General features: G+C 59.1%; 1 protein-coding gene across 1 annotated transcript in view; it reads left to right on the forward strand.

Moving 5' to 3' along the window:
* LOC123369149 (zinc finger protein 287-like) overlaps positions 1-16,786 on the forward strand; it is a 36,613-nt gene continuing 19,827 nt past the window's right edge. Inside the window, exons 1-4 of the mRNA XM_045014510.1 lie at positions 1-804; positions 8,565-10,571; positions 11,604-11,775; positions 12,298-12,881. Coding sequence (XP_044870445.1) covers positions 8,784-10,571; positions 11,604-11,775; positions 12,298-12,881 — 2,544 coding nt within the window. The 5' untranslated portion in view covers positions 1-804; positions 8,565-8,783. The remainder of the gene's footprint in view (positions 805-8,564; positions 10,572-11,603; positions 11,776-12,297; positions 12,882-16,786) is intronic.

Raw genomic sequence — 16,786 nt, forward strand, 5'->3', positions numbered from 1 at the left:
GGTCCCCCAGTTCCTCCTCCAGGGAGTCACCCGCAATCCCCAGGGGCTGGGAAGGACCTTCCCGAGGTACATGACAAGATGGGTGCCGCGCCGGAGACGCCAACCCTGGGAATGGGATAGGCCGGCCCTGCCGGCGGCGGAGGGCCTGCCCTGGGCAGCCCCACGGCAGGCCCAGCCGAGGAGACGCCCCGGTGCTGGGAGGTCCAGTGGCAGAAGGTTCCACAGGCCCAGTCTGAGAGGGGAGACGGGACATCGGCCAGGAGACAGCACCAGGGCCCGTCAGGCTCGCGCCTGCCCCTCACCCTGAGGGGAGCTTGACATGACTCACGCCAAGGCCTGTAGCAGCCTGGAGGCCAGCCGTGCTGAGCATTATGGGAAGGCGAAGGAGGCCATCTTGGGAGAGCAGTTGATGTGACTCTCAGCGGCCAGGCCTACAGCAGCCTGGAGGCCAGACACAACAAGAATCATGGGAAGGCGAAGGCGGCCATCTTGGGTGAGGGCAAGGCAGCCATCTTGAGTGACCATGTGCGATGGCTCATGCCAACCCTCAGCGCCAAGGCCTATGGGAGGCTGGAGACGTCCAGGGTAATGGGACGGTAAAGGCGGACATCTTGGGCACAGGCAAGGCGACCATCTTGGAAGAGCAGTTGATGCCACTCACGCCAACCTTGAGCACCGAGGCTTATAGCGGCCTGGGGGTCGGCGCTGGTAAGGGCTATGAGACGGCAACGGCGGCCATATTGCGAACGGACAAGGAAGCCATCTTGGGAGAGAAGTGGACACGATTCACACCAATCTTCAGCAGTGAGTCCATCTTCCTCCTGCTGGGCGACTGGGGGTTGGGGTGAGAGGCCACCTCACCCAGGGGACTGTAGGTGGGGCAGACGAGCGGCAGGCGCATTCCCACTGGCTTCAGTGGACGTTGGCTCCCACCCATAATGCATGCGGTCATAGCGCCATCCGGTGGCTAAAAACAAACCATCACTTTCTAAAGTTTGGCGGGAACAAAACCTACTTTGTTAATTTCCTTCTATAAAAATGTTTGTGAAAAGCTTGCTAATTTCTTTTCTTCTTTTTTTGCAGGAAAAAAATTGATTTTTGCCATTCTTTCTAACCACATTGGGGGGGGGAGGGGGATATCCATTTTTTTGTTATTTCTTTCTAAATAAAATTTGGGGGACAAACACCAGTTTTTGTCAATCTTTTCTAATTTTTTGTGGGAAAGGCCAATTTTTGTCATTCTTTATAAAAAAAAAAATGAGGGAGAAATGTCCATCTTTTGTCTTTTCTTTATAAATGTTGCCGGAAGCAAATCTGATGTGTTCATTTCTCTCTCTCTCTCTCTCTCTCTCTTTTTTTTCCCCAGCAAACCTCCTAGTTTTTGTCATTTTGTTCTAAAATTTTGGGGGTGGACCCCCCCTCCCCTTTTTGGCCTTTCTTTCGACCCTTTCATAGCAAACACCGAGTTCTTTGGACCAGCCCTGGCAAAAATTCCCACTTTGTCACGTGTTCCCCCAATGCATAACAGACACCCCAAATGTCTTTCTTTCTTTCTTTCTTTCTTTCTTTCTTTCTTTCTTTCTTTCTTTCAGTTGTGACTCTCATGGGCTAGAAAACCAAGGGCCATTTACGCCGGTATCCCACCTCCTCCCTGTCCCCCAGGATCAGACCCATGGGCCCATCTAGCCCCATATCTGGTTTCTCACAGTAGCCAGTCCCAGCTGCTTCAGAGGAATGTACAAGGGCCCCCCCCTAGTGGACAGCTGTGGCATAACATGCCAGGAAAAATTGGCTCCTGACCACCCTCAGCTAGTGGTTATTGTGAGCTCTGAAGCATGAGTGTTAAACCACTGCCAGTCATTTTAACCCTTTCTTGCCTAACTCTGGATAGTTTGATTTTTTTTTTGCCTATGATGCCTATTAAACTCTAGTTATTGGCAATTTCTGTTGGCAATGAGGTCTGCAGGTTTACGATGATGTGTGTGGGAACCTGAATAATCTGTTTTGTGGAAAATTCTGTAATTTTGCAAAAAATTTTCCATTCCAAATTAGTAAAAACAAAAATATATATATTTTCCATGAAAAGCAGTTTTTTAGAACATTTCATTTTAGGTCAATCAAAAATGTTTCATTTACATAAAATCATTTCATTTCAATTTTGATTATTTAAAATTCAGGGCTGACGGGGGGGGCAAGTGGGGCAATTTTCCCCAGGCCCCAGGCCCCAGGCCCCGTAGGGGCCCCCATGAGAATACAGTATTCTATAGTATTGCAACTTTATTTTTATGGAATGGGCTCCCGAAATTGCTTTGCCCCAGGCCGCCTGAATCCTCTGGGCGGCCCTGTTAAAATTTGCTATTATAATTTAATCACCCAAATGAAATAAGTTTCAAAGTAAAATCAACATGTTTCATATATGACATTTTTATCAGTGAATGCTGGTACATGTCAGTTTCACCAAACATGCACCAACTGATGAACAAATATTCCCATCGCTAATAATCGAAATGCACAGCTAGGCAAAATCAGTAAAACGCTGGGTTTGGACTGATTAGAGTTTGATTTAAAGATATTTACTTTGCAAACGTTGACCTAGGATGCTGACAATTTGTTTTGATGTTTATAAAGCTTTAACGCTTTCAATCAAACACCCGCTGTCGTTAAATAATGATCATTTCATCCTTCCCCTATAAGTCTCTGCAACTGTGAAAATTTAAATAGATAAAAATGGAGGGAAAACATGTAAACCCCATAATTTTGCGCACCTGTGAAAATTTCAATGGGAAGAAGTGAAAATAAAACAAACATTGATATTTTCCGACATAAAAAGTAAAAATCGAGTTCCACCAAGCCTGTTTATAAAGATGGCTGGTGTCATTAGCCCCATTGTACAGATGAGGAAACTGAGGCCAGGAAAGGGACTTGCCTGAGGTCACACATGGAAACTGTGGCTGAGCAAGGATACAACCCAGGCATCCTGAGTCCCAGTCCAGAGTCTTTACCCATCAGATCGTCATGCTCCTAGCTCAGCGCATAGGTACAGACCTGTGGGAGGTAGCAAAGGACAGTGACCTCAGCTGAGCGGAAGCGGGGCTGGGAACCAAAGAAAGACTGATGGGTAAATGGAACAGAAAGCCAGGGGCTGGCGGGATGAGAGCCCAGAGCTACAGGCGGGAAGGAGTTTGCCTGGCTAGCCAGCCCTGGCGTGGGAATACCCGGGAAACAACCAGAGGAGTGGGGCGGCGAGTGGTGGTGGTGTTTGAATCCCGGATTGGTCGGTCTGCCCGTCTGTCAGGACCGTTCCTCGTTCGTCATATTCCGACATTCCGTCTGTCTAGGTTGTGTGTGTCTGTCCATGTTGTGTCTGTCCATCTGGCTGTGTTGTGTCCGTCTGTCTAGGTTGTGTGTGTCTGTCCATGTTGTGTCTGTCCATCTGGCTGTGTTGTGTCCGTCTGTCTAGGTTGTGTGTGTCTGTCCATATTCTGTCTGTCCATCTGTCTGTGATGTGTCCGTCTGTCTAGGTCAAGGGTTGGCAAACTATGGGCCGGATCCGGCCTGCCAGCTGTTTTAAGCCGGCCCTCGAGCTCCCACTGGGGAGCAGGGTCTGGGGCTTGCCCCGCTCCAGCTGGGGAGCAGGGTCGGGGGCCGCTCCATGTGGCTCCCAGAAGCCGCGGCATGGCCCCGCTCTGGCTCCTACGCGCTCCAATGGCCCCCCCCCCCGGCGCTCCAACGGAGAGGGGACGTGCCGCTGCTTCCGGGAACTGCCTGAGGTAAGCCCCACCCGGAGCCTGCACCCCTGAGCCTCTCCCCACACCCCAACCCCCTGCCCCAGCCCTGATCCCCCTCCTACCCTCCAAACCCCCTTCATCCCCTGCCCGGAGCACCCTCCTGCACCCCCAACCCCTCATCCCCTGACCCACCCCAGAGCCCGAACCCCCAGCCGGAGCCTGCACCCCTTCCCGCACCCCAACCCCCTGCCCCAGCCCTGATCCCCCTCCTACCCTCCAAACCCCTCGATCCCAGCCCGGAGCACCCTCCTGCACCCCCAACCCCTCATCCCCTGACCCACCCCAGAGCCCGCACCCCCAGCCGGAGCCTGCACCCCTTCCCGCACCCCAACCCCCTGCCCCAGCCCTGATCCCCCTCTCGCCCTCCAAACCCCCCCATCCCCTGCCTGGAGCACCCTCCTGCACCCCAAACCCCTCATCCCCTGACCCACCCCAGCTGGAGCCCTCACTGCACCCCACTCCCCTGCCCCAGCCCAGAGCCCCCTCCTGCACCCTGAACTCCTCATTTCTGGCCCCACCCCAGAGCCTGCCCCCCTCCCACACACCAGCCCCGATTTCGTGAGCATTCATGGCCTGACATACAATTTCCATACCCAGATGTGGCCCTCGGGCCAAAAAGTTTGCCCACCCCCGGTCTAGGGTGTATCTGTCCGTGTTGTGTCTGTGCATCTCTCTGTTTTGTGTCTCAGTGTCTGTACCTCTGTCTACGTTGTGTCTGTCCATCTGTCTCGGGTGTGTCTGTGTGGTAGCTGCCTGTCTATAGTGTGTCTGTCTAGGCTGCGTGTTTTTCTCCTTAGTCTGTCCGTCCGTCTGTGTAGGCCGCGTCCCGAGGTCTGGCTGGATGGTTTCGGTCCATCTAACGTGCGTCTGTCCATCATCCGTCTCTCTGGGCTGTTTCTGTCTGGCCGGATTGTCTCTGTCCACGCGTCCCCGTGGTGCCGGTGCGTCTCTATTCCATTGGAGCAGAACGCCGGTCGGTCACGGGCTGGATCGCTCTAGATTTCGGCCCGTCTGTTTTATCCGTCCGCCTGTCCCGACTCTGTCTGTCTGTCACTGGATCAGCCCAGACTGCGACGGCCCTTTCCCTCTGCGGTGTCCGTCTGCCATCCCTGGGTCGGTCTGTCCGTCTCGCGTCCCCCCGTCCGTCTGGGTGAATTCTGCCTTGTCTGTCTGTCCCTGGGTCGGTCTGTCCGTCTCGCGTCCCCCCGTCCGTCTGGGTGAATTGTGCCTTGTCTGTCTGTCCCTGGGTCGGTCTGTCCGTCTCGCGTCCCCCCGTCCGTCTGGGTGAATTCTGCCTTGTCTGTCTGTCCCTGGGTCGGTCTGTCCGTCTCGCGTCCCCCCGCCCGTCTGGGTGAATTCTGCCTTGTCTGTCTGTCCCTGGGTAGGTCTGTCCGTCTCGCGTCCCCCCGCCCGTCTGGGTGAATTCTGCCTTGTCTGTCTGTCCCTGGGTAGGTCTGTCCGTCTCGCGTCCCCCCGTCCGTCTGGGTGAATTGTGCCTTGTCTGTCTGTCCCTGGGTCGGTCTGTCCGTCTCGCGTCCCCCCGTCCGTCTGGGTGAATTGTGCCTTGTCTGTCTGTCCCTGGGTCGGTCTGTCCATCTCGCGTCCCCCCGCCCGTCTGGGTGAATTGTGCCTTGTCTGTCTGTCCCTGGGTCGGTCTGTCCATCTCGCGTCCCCCCGCCCGTCTGGGTGAATTGTGCCTTGTCTGTCTGTCCCTGGGTCGGTCTGTCCATCTCGCGTCCCCCCGTCCGTCTGGGTGAATTGTGCCTTGTCTGTCTGTCCCTGGGTCGGTCTGTCCGGCTCGCGTCCCCCCGACCGTCTGGGTGAATTGTGCCTTGTCTGTCTGTCCCTGGGTCGGTCTGTCCGTCTCGCGTCCCCCCGTCCGTCTGGGTGAATTGTGCCTTGTCTGTCTGTCCCTGGGTCGGTCTGTCCGTCTCGCGTCCCCCCGCCCGTCTGGGTGAATTCTGCCTTGTCTGTCTGTCCCTGGGTCGGTCTGTCCGTCTCGCGTCCCCCCGCCCGTCTGGGTGAATTCTGCCTTGTCTGTCTGTCCCTGGGTAGGTCTGTCCATCTCGCGTCCCCCCGTCCGTCTGGGTGAATTGTGCCTTGTCTGTCTGTCCCTGGGTCGGTCTGTCCATCTCGCGTCCCCCCGCCCGTCTGGGTGAATTGTGCCTTGTCTGTCTGTCCCTGGGTCGGTCTGTCCATCTCGCGTCCCCCCGCCCGTCTGGGTGAATTGTGCCTTGTCTGTCTGTCCCTGGGTCGGTCTGTCCATCTCGCGTCCCCCCGCCCGTCTGGGTGAATTGTGCCTTGTCTGTCTGTCCCTGGGTCGGTCTGTCCATCTCGCGTCCCCCCGTCCGTCTGGGTGAATTGTGCCTTGTCTGTCTGTCCCTGGGTCGGTCTGTCCGTCTCGCGTCCCCCCGTCCGTCTGGGTGAATTCTGCCTTGTCTGTCTGTCCCTGGGTCGGTCTGTCCGTCTCGCGTCCCCCCGTCCGTCTGGGTGAATTCTGCCTTGTCTGTCTGTCCCTGGGTCGGTCTGTCCGTCTCGCGTCCCCCCGTCCGTCTGGGTGAATTCTGCCTTGTCTGTCTGTCCCTGGGTCGGTCTGTCCATCTCGCGTCCCCCCGCCCGTCTGGGTGAATTCTGCCTTGTCTGTCTGTCCCTGGGTCGGTCTGTCCGTCTCGCTTCCCCCCGCCCGTCTGGGTGAATTGTGCCTTGTCTGTCTGTCCCTGGGTCGGTCTGTCCATCTCGCGTCCCCCCGTCCGTCTGGGTGAATTGTGCCTCGTCTGTCTGTCCCTGGGTCGGTCTGTCCGTCTCGCGTCCCCCCGTCCGTCTGGGTGAATTGTGCCTTGTCTGTCTGTCCCTGGGTCGGTCTGTCCATCTCGCGTCCCCCCGTCCGTCTGGGTGAATTCTGCCTTGTCTGTCTGTCCCTGGGTCGGTCTGTCCGTCTCGCGTCCCCCCGTCCATCTGGGTGAATTGTGCCTTGTCTGTCTGTCCCTGGGTCGGTCTGTCCATCTCGCGTCCCCCCGTCCGTCTGGGTGAATTCTGCCTTGTCTGTCTGTCCCTGGGTCGGTCTGTCCGTCTCGCGTCCCCCCGTCCGTCTGGGTGAATTGTGCCTTGTCTGTCTGTCCCTGGGTCGGTCTGTCCGTCTCGCGTCCCCCCGTCCGTCTGGGTGAATTCTGCCTTGTCTGTCTGTCCCTGGGTCTGCCCGGCCAGCTCTGGCCCCTCGTGTCCGTCTGTCCATCTGCCTCTCTCCTGTTTCCCCAACTCCCTGTCTGCCCCTGCCCCTGCCCCTGCCCCTGCAGCCCCCCAGAGCCAGCCGCCTGCAGGCCCCTTCGCCCAGCCCAGGCCCGGGGGAGCCGCCGAGGGACCGGCCGGGGGGCGGGGGGAGCCAGCCCAGGTCCCTCCCCCGCCGAGGGGACCAGCCCCCCCGCCATGGGGAGGGGATACCAGGTATCCCAGACTCCTTTCCCGTTCCTCCGCCCTGACTGACAGCCCGCCCAGCCAGTCGCCGCGGAGAGAGCCAGGGGGAAGGACCCGATTTCCCCCCCAGCCCGGGAAGCCCCCCTGCCCCCCGCGCCGGGTCTCTGCGGCTCCATCCCCGCGGCGCAGGTACGGCGGCCCCCGGGCCGGGGGGAGGGGGGAGCCCGGACGCCTGGGTTCTCCCCCCGGCTCTGGGAGGGGGGATGGGGGCTGGTGGGTCAGAGCAGGGGGGGCTGGGAGCCAGGACTCCTGGGTTCTCTCCCCAGCTCTGGGAGGGGAGTGGGGGCTGGTGGGTTAGAGTGGGGGGGGCGGGGCTGGGAGCCGGGACTCCTGGGTTCTCTTGCCAGTTCGGGGACGGGAGGGGGGGGGGGGCTGGTGGGTCAGAGGAGGGGGGGCTGGGAGCCAGGACTCCTGGGTTCTCCCCCTGGCTCTGGGAGGGGAGTGGGGGCTGGTGGGTTAGAGTGGGGGGGCGGGGCTGGGAGCCAGGACTCCTGGGTTCTCTTGCCAGTTCGGGGACGGGAGGCGGGGCTGGTGGGTTAGAGCAGGGGGCGCTGGGAGCCAGGACTCCTGGGTTCTCTCCTCGGCTCTGGGAGGGGGGTGGGGTCTGGTGGGTTAGAGTGGGGGGGCGGGGCTGGGAGCCAGGACTCCTGGGTTCTCTTGCCAGTTCGGGGACGGAAGCGGGGGCTGGTGGGTTAGAGCAGGGGGGCTGGGAGTCAGGACTCCTGGGTTCTCTCCCTGCCTCTGGGAGGGGGGTGGGATCTGGTGGGTCAGAGCAGGGGGGACTGGGAGCCAGGACTCCTGGGTTCTCTGGGAAGGAAGTGGGGTCTGATGGGTTGGGGGGCTGGAGTCCGGCACTGCCTTCTTTATCTGTACAGCACCCGAGACGCGACGGCTCAGGTCCCAGCACATGCTCCCTAGGCCCTGCCACAGCACCAAGCACAGTCCTGCGCCATTGGCTCATCCGGCTTGTCCCAAATCATGATTTAATCCCCACTGAACTGGAGAACTGGCTCCGAAGCCACGATATTATTTAACTCACTAACAGCCATTGGGGCTTTTTCTTGGCCTTTGGGGCTCCTGGTTTTCAACCTTTTCTCTGTTTTTACAAGAAACTTTTTTATTTTAATTTTGAATGAAACTGGGAATCTCTCACAGTCCCAGGAATCCGGGAGGTGGGGATAGAACCCAGGAGTCCTGGCTCCCAGTGCCAGTCCCTCCCTGCTCTGATCACAAGACCCCACCCCCTTTTCTCCTGTCTGTCTCATTTCTATGCTCATTGCCATTTGTTCCTCCTTTACAATGCAGGAACGAGCTGGCGTGTTCCTCCTAGAACCCCAAATCATCTTATCTGGCCCAGCTGGTGTCAGCAGTGGGATCAGCTGTACAGCAAGTGACCTCAGCACAGGCCCGGTGGGGAGAAAGCCAGTGGCCTGGAGGTTCCCAACAGGCCTACCAGGGAGTCACCATTGGGGATCAAGAGTCGGAGTGGAGAGTCAGCTGCCGTCTCCCCGCTGAGCTAAGAAAATGGCCGCCACTCAAGAGGTGCCTCCCCCAGCCTTGGGCCTCCATTTCCTGTATCCGCTGGAGGAGACGATGGCACCACGGGTGAAAATGGAGGAGCCCGAACCGTTAGGCCCAGAGCCAGGCTGGGAGTGGGAGGCGGCCAGCAAGGCGCCGTGGTTGGTGCAGGCTGGGACCATTGGGGAGCTGCTGAGGTGGGCGGCTCCTCAGCAGGCCCGGCCTGAGGAGACACCCCAATGCTGGTGGGGGCAACGGTCACCCCTGGAAGTTCTCCCCCCCTGGGAGAGCCCCACCCTACCAGACAACAGCGCCCTCTTTGGGCAAGCAACCGACGCCTGCCCATGGCCCCGAGGGGAGCGCTTGGCACGACTCACGCCAACCCTCGGCAGCGAGGCCTTCAACAGCCCACGGGCAGGGGATGCCAAGGACTATGGGAAGGTGAAGGCGGCCATCTTGGGAGCGGAGAGGGCAGCCATCTTGGGAGAGCAGTTAACGCGACTCACGCCAACCCTCAGCAGCGAGGCCTATCGCAACCTAGAGGCTGGAGATGCCAAGGATTATGGGAAGGCTGCCATTTTGGGAGTGGACAGGGCAGCCATTTTGGGAGTGGACAAGGCAGCCATCCTGGGAGAGCCATTACCGCGACTCACACCAACCCTCAGCAGCGAGGCCTATCGCAGCCTAGAGGGTGGAGATGCTAAGGAATACGGGAAGGCAGCCCTTTTGGGCGTGGATAGGGCGGCCATTTTGGGAATGGACAAAGCAGGCATCTTGGGAGAGCAGTTGATGCGAATCACGCCAACCCTTAGCAGTGAGGCCTATCGCAGCCTAGAGGCCGGAGATGCGAAAGATTATGGGAAGGCTGCCATTTTGGGGGTGGATAGGGCTGCCATTTTAGGAGTGGACAAGATGGCCATGTTGGGAGAGCAGTTGACACGATTCACACCAACCCTCAGCGGTGAGGCCTACCGCAGCCCGGGGACAGGAGATGCCAAGGATTATGGGAAAGCTTCCATTTTGGGGGCAGATAGGGCAGCTATCTTGGGAGTGGACAAGGAGGCCATCTTGGGAATGGACAAGGCGGCCATTTTAGGAGAGCAGTTGACGCATCTCACGCCAACACTCACTGGTGAAGTCTACCGGAGCCTGGAGGCCAGAGATGCCAAGGGTTATGAGAAGGCAGTCATCATGGGAGAGCAGTTGACACAATTCATGCCAGCCCTCAGCAGCGAGGCCTACCGTAGCCTAGAGGCTGGAGATGCCAAGGATTATGGGAAAGCTGCCATTCTGGGGGCAGACAAGGCAGCCATCTTGGGAATGGACAAGGCAGTCATCTTGGGAGTGGACAAAGCGGCCATCTTGGAAGAGCAACAGACACAATTCATGCCAACCCTCAGTGGCGAGGCCTACCGCAGCCTAGAGGCCGGAGACACCAAAGATTATGGCAAAGCAGCCATCTTGGGTGTTGGCAAGGCAGCCATCTTGGGAGTGGGCAAGGCTGCGGCAGAGAGGTGGCGCCAGTGCTTCCGAGGATTCAGCTACCAGGAGGCTGGTGGGCCGCGGGAGGCCTGGGCCCGGCTCCGGGAGCTCTCCCGCCGCTGGCTGGAGCCCCAGCGTCGCACCAAGGAGCAGATCCTGGAGCTGCTGGTCCTGGAGCAGTTCCTGAGCATCCTGCCGGGGGAGATGCAGAGCTGGGTCTGGGAACGAGGCCCCGAGACCTGCGCCGAGGCCGTGGCCCTGGCCGAGGGCTTCCAGCGGGCTCGGCCGGAGGCAGGGATGTGGGAGCAGCAGGTGCAGGGGCCGGGAGGGCATCTAACCTGTGGCCTGGTTCTTCTCAGGCTGTGATTTGGCACCGTCTGACCACACTGAGCCATCTGGGGCGGCCACAGGCAACAGCCCGGCCTCCTCCTGTCCTCCCCGATGTGCCCAGCCAGGCCCTGGGGGCACCAACCCCCTGGGCATCAGAAACACCTCCCCCCCCGTGGTGGTTGGCCATGGCACTTCGTCTTACTGGGTTGACATCTCCATGGTGCAACAAGCCCGGTGCCGCCAGGCAGTGGAGATGGGTGGGGTGGGGGTGGCCCCTGGGGCAGGTGGGACAACAGAAGGGGTGGGAGGTGAGTTGAAAGGGTAGCAGGAGAGGCGCCGTTATCACCCCAAGTGTGGATTGTGGGTAGGGACAGCAAAGGTGAAGTCTGATCTCTTCCCTGGGGGTTTGTGGGTAGAAAGAGCGGGAGGTCAGGCCTGGTGCCTCCCCCAGGGCACTGTGGGTAGGGAGAGCGGGAGGTCAGGCCAGGTGCTTCCCCCAGGGCATTGTGGGTAGGGAGAGCGGGAGGTCAGGCCTGGTGCCTCCCCCAGGGCATTGTGGGTAGGGAAAACGGGAGGTCAGGCCAGGTGCTTCCCACAGGGCATTGTGGGTAGGGAGAGAGGAGGGTGAGGCCAGGTGCTTCCCACAGGGCATTGTGGGTAGGGAGAGAGGAGGGTGAGGCCAGGTGCTTCCCACAGGGCATTGTGGGTAGGGAGAGAGGAGGGTCAGGCCAAGTGCTTCCCGCAGGGCATTGTGGGTAGGGAGAGCAGGAGGTCAGGCCTGGTGCCTCCCCCAGGGCATTGTGGGTAGGGGAGTGGCAGAGCCAGGGTATTGTTCTGTGACTCCCATGACCCTTTGCAGCGCCACCAGGCAATGAGTGATGGTCCATGTTCCCCATGGCTGTGTAATTCTGTGGAGCGCAGGGGTCTCCGCTTGTCACCCCCACTCCCTGCCCATTATTCACACCCCTACCCCCACCCCCTGTTTCTACCATGACACCTTCCCTTCCTTCCCAGGTCACTGTGCGGGTGAAGGTTGAAAAACCCAGCATGGAGGAGACACCATGTGCAGGAGCATCATGGGAAACTCCTGCACCCCCACTACCCCGTCCCCAGGAGGGAGCGATACTAAGCCGGCCTGGCCCCGAGCTACCCTGCATCCCCAAGGAGGAGCCCCAACCGCCCCCGGGTATGAAGGGGATGGGGGTGCTGGGGGTAACACCTCCAGGACAAAGTACCACTGGGAGCGGAGGGGTCCCACAGGGGCTGGGGGGCCAGCGGGGCACTGTGAGTATGCAGAGGGTGGTGGGAGACATGGGGGGCATTGGGAGGGCTGGCTGAGGGGGACAGAGCCACATGAAGGGGGTTAGCACCAGCCCCAGGGGACTGTGGGTAGAGAGGGCAGGGGATTGTGGGGTAAGGACAGCAGGTGTCTCGGCGCAGGGGATTGTGGGTAAGGACGGCAGGCGTCTTGGGGCAGGGGATTGTGGGTAAGGACGGCAGGCGTCGCGGGGCAGGGGATTGTGGGTAAGGACGGCAGGCGTCGCGGGGCAGGGGATTGTGGGTAAGGACGGCAGGCGTCTCGGGGCAGGGGATTGTGGGTAAGGACGGCAGGTGTCGCGGGGCAGGGGATTGTGGGTATGGCAAGGAGGTACTGTCTCATTGTCTCGTGTCCCCTCATTCTTGGTCTCTATTCCTCATCCCTCAGCAGGAGCCATAATGGAGGAGGCGAATCCGCAGCAGGAATGTCCAAAGGAGGGCAAAGTGCCCAGTATCTGCCCCCAAAAATCCAATGGGGACAGGGGCCCTGGGAGTCAGGCTAGGGCTGATGTCCCCCAGCCGCCGAGGGAACTCGCCCTGCATGCCCGTGACCCTGATGCCGTGTCTGGTTCCCACCCAATCCAGGGGCCTCACCTCTGCCCCCAATGTGGACGGAGCTTCCGCCAGAGTTCTGCCCTCCTGGCTCACCAGCGGACCCACACTGGTGAGAAACCTCACCAGTGCCCGCAGTGCGGGAAGAGCTTCTCCCGGGGCTCCCAGCTCACTCGTCATCTGCGAATCCACGGGGCAGAGAGATCCCACCGCTGCCACCAATGCAGTCGGAGTTTCTACCACAGCTCCGAGCTGGCCAGGCACCGGGCCTCCCACAGCAAGGACCGGCCCTACGGGTGCAGCCAGTGTGGGAAGAAGTTCCGTTGGCGCTCCGACCTGGTGCGCCATCAAATCACCCACACTGGCGAGCGCCCCTACGGCTGCCCAGAGTGTGGCAAGAACTTTGGGCAGAGCTCCCACTTGGTGAGGCACCGCAGGACCCACACAGCCTGAAGGAGGTCATTATGGAGGGCCACCTAGAGCGGCCCGTCTAGCTCGGCCTCAGGGGCCATGTCAGCTGGATGACTCCGCACCCAATGACTCCCACATCCAGACCATATCTGGTGGTTTAGCTAGAGCACGTCTCTTAGAGGTCCAGTTTTAGGCTGGATCAGAACCAAGGACCATTGAGCCTAGCCTCCTCTCACTCACAATGGCCAGAACCGAACAGGACATAGGATTGGCCAGGCTGGGCCAAGGGCCATCCAACATTCTCTCTTCTCCAACAATGGCCAGCACCAGAATGGGAGATCAGATTGGCCGACCTGGATCAGAACTTTAATTACCCTGGCACAAGACATAGGAATACGCTAATGAAATTTGTGGATGACACACGAATAGGGAGTGCGCATCATCCATACGGTGGAGGACGAGTTGGAGAGACAGGAGTAATAGAAACAGGATGACATTTAATAGGACAAAATGCCAGGTCGTAGCCTTAGGAACTAATACTGAGAAAGGCTGCTCTAAATTGGGGGCGAGGGGTCCTCGGTTGGAAATGACACGGGAGGAGAGAGATGTGGGTGTGTTTGTCGATTGCAGGACAACAATGAGCCACCAGTGGGATGCGGCCGGGAAAGAGGCCGAAGCGATCCTAGGATGGGTGAGGTGAGATATTCCCGGCTGAGATCAGGAAATGTTGATCCCACCTCATCTGGAATCCTGTGTCCAGTTCGGGTTCCCCACGTTGAAGCATGAAGGGCCAGGTGCAGAGAAGGACTCGGCTGTGAGGATCAGGGGACTGGAGAGCCAGGAGCTTGGCTTGTTTAGCCTAAAACGCAGCCTGCGAGGGACACTTACTGCTCATCAGGGTGGGGGCCGGGCGGAGGAGGGAACCACCAGGGAGGCTGAAACAAACGGAATTGAAACAAACGTTTTCCTTCTGACCTTTGCAAAATAAAATGTTTCCAGTTTTCAATTCCATCTTTTTTCTTTCAAAGTTTCCTTCCTTCCTTCCAGAAACAGAAAGACGTGCTCCAAATTGAATCGAAACATTTTTCCCAAGCCAAAGCATTTCCATTTTTTGACCTGGAAACAACTTTTTTGAATGTTCTGTTTCTGTTTTTTTTGTTTTGTTTTTTAAAAAGTAGGAAAAAAGGGCTGAAAACTGATACGTTTTGGGTCCCAGGGATGATTGTTGTGGACTTGTCGATTCACCAAATAATGTTCAGTTCAACCTGAAACCATTTCCCCCCGCACCCTCCGGTTTTTCAGATGGCCGACAAATGAAAAGAATCCGTCCTCTGTCCCGCTCTGCGTGTGAGTTCGGGCTTTCCCAGCTGGAATCAGAACCAAGGTCCAGCTAAGCCCACTCTCCAAAACAGGCCAAATCCACCAGCTTCAGACAAAGGTGTGAGAACCCCGCAGCTCTGGGAAAATTCACCTGCATTTGGTCTCCTCCTCACCTTTCATAGCTAGAGCTTGCCTCAGACCGTGAAGGTTTAATAGCCCTTCCCAAAATGCGTAGTGCTTTGCTGTCCTCATAAAGATCCCAGCCTTCTCCGAGCCTGGCTGGATGCCAGCAGTCTGCTAGACGGACGAACGTTCGATGATCCAATTGCTTTTCTCCTTGTAGAGAGGCTCAAGTCACCCCTGAACCTTCTCTCAGTTAAGCTAAACAGCTCGAGCTCCTGGAGTCTCTCACTGTAAGGCAGGTTTCTAACCCTTCAATCATTCTCTGGCTCTTCTCTGACCTCTCTCCAGTTTATCAACGTCCTTTGTGAATAGTGGGCACCAGAACTGGACACAGGATTCCACCAGCGGCCAAATGCCGAGGGAAAATAACCTCGCTGCTCCTACTCCATCCAGTCTCCGAATATTTGCCGCCGACCCTACAGTAACCCACCGGACTGAGCAGCGTGGTCTCTAAGCACGGGGCGTGTCCCTGGGGTCTAGCGTGGAAAAATAGGGCTGCCTCCACGCTAGGAAAAGAAGTATCTTTAACCTGGGGGCAGCTGCTATGGCACCGCTGCCTAGCCAGGGCCTGGGCACCAGGCCTCAGGTTTCCCTGGACCTGCTCCCGCTCGGAGTCTGCCATGAGTTAGCGCCCACGGTTCGGCTCCCCCGCGGTTAAAAGCTCCACCGGGAATGTCTAGCAAAGGCCACTTTTTCCGATGCTGTTTCAGAGCCGTGAACAGGGCCGGTGCTTCCATTTAGGCGACCTAGGCGGTCTCCTAGGGCACCAGGATTTGGGGGGGCGGCAATTCGGCGGCAGGGGATCCTTCCGCGCTCCGGGTCTTCAGTGGCAATTCTGCGGCGGGTCCTTCACTTGCTCCGGGACCCGCGGCCGAAGTGCCCGGAAGACCGGGAGCGCGGAAGGACTCCCCCCCCCCCCCCCCCCCGCTGCAGAATTGCCGCCAACGACCGGGAGCGCAGAAGGACCCCCGCCTAGGGCGCCAAAACCCCTGGCAGCGCTCCTGGCCGTGAAGGGGAATCCGCAGCGGGATACGTCCAAGCATCGCATTGGCCCTCCTCCCCCCAGCAGCGTACGCGGAGCTCGTCTCCGGTCCATTAGCTCCCGCCCCAATGCTGCTGGGGAGACACCGGCTTTGTTCTCTGGCTCTGCCCTTGGCTCCCTGCATGGCTCACGGCACTGCAGCCTGCTGGGCCTCAGTTTGCCCAGCTGGGAAAGGGGGAGATGGATCCTGCTTTCGACAGGAAGCTGTCTGGGCCGTGCCCAGTGTGACAGGGCCCCTGATCTCATGGGGGGGGGGGGTCTGTGCCGCACTTGGTGCAACAAGGGCATTGATTTTGGTCAGAGGGAGAGATCTTTGCAGCCTCCAGCGTGATGGGGCCCTCATCTCGGCTTGGGGCGGGGGTCTGTCAGTGTCCGGCCCGACGGGGGCATTGATCTCGGTGGGGGAAGGGGAGGAATGCTCGGCCCGACAGGCCCTGATTTTGGTCTGTAGCTGTCAATTTCATACAGATAATAAATAATAGACACCCACATAAATCTGTTCTTGTGTTTCCCAGAACTATGTCGCTGTCACAATCCCACGTACATCAGTCTCCTGTGCCAGGCAGCCAGGCCCAGTGTGACCATGGGAGTCAAAGGGCCCCAGCTGGTGTAAATCAGTGGGAGCACCACGGGCATCTGGCTCTAACCCCTAGACCCCACTCCCCCCCAGCCAAGGAGAGAACCCAGGAGCCCAGCCCCCCTGCTCTAACCCATCAGCCCCTCCCTGAGCCAGGGAGAGAACCCAGGAGTCCTGGCTCCCAGCCCCCCTGCTCTAACCCACCAGCCCCTCCCTGAGCCGGGGAGAGAACCCAGGAGTCCTGGCTCCCAGCCCCCCCGCCCTCCTGCTTTAACCCACCAGCCCCCACTCCCTTCCCAGAGCCGGGAGAGAACCCAGGAGTCCGGGCTCGCTGGGCGATTTCCCACCGGACACAAAGGGGTTAAAACCATCGAGCTCAGCAGCGTCCTTCCTTGGGGGCTGTGACGTCACAATGAAGGGCCCTTCCCCTCCCCCAGCGGGGGCGAGCCCACGAGCGGGGGAATCTCGACCCCCCCCCCCGGCTGCTTTGCGGGGCCGCTCTTAAAGGGCCAGCGCCACCCCCGCCCCGCGGAGCGGTGAGTCCGGGCTGGGAGCTAAGGGGGGGGGCCTGGCAGATGTTATCCCCCCCCATCAATCCGGAGTCACCCCTGAGTGCAATGGAGCAGGGCTGGGTTCTGATTTCAGCTTCCCCCGGGTGAATCCGGAGTCACTCCTGAATGCAATGGGGCCTGGGCTGGGTTCTGCTCTCAGCTCCACTGGGATCAATCCGGAGTCACCCCTGACAGCAGTGTGGGCAGGGCTGGGTTCTGCTCTCAGCTCTCCTGGGATCAATCT

This window comes from Mauremys mutica, chromosome 4 (assembly GCF_020497125.1).
Source record: "Mauremys mutica isolate MM-2020 ecotype Southern chromosome 4, ASM2049712v1, whole genome shotgun sequence".
In the NCBI taxonomy this organism is placed as follows: domain Eukaryota; kingdom Metazoa; phylum Chordata; order Testudines; family Geoemydidae; genus Mauremys; species Mauremys mutica.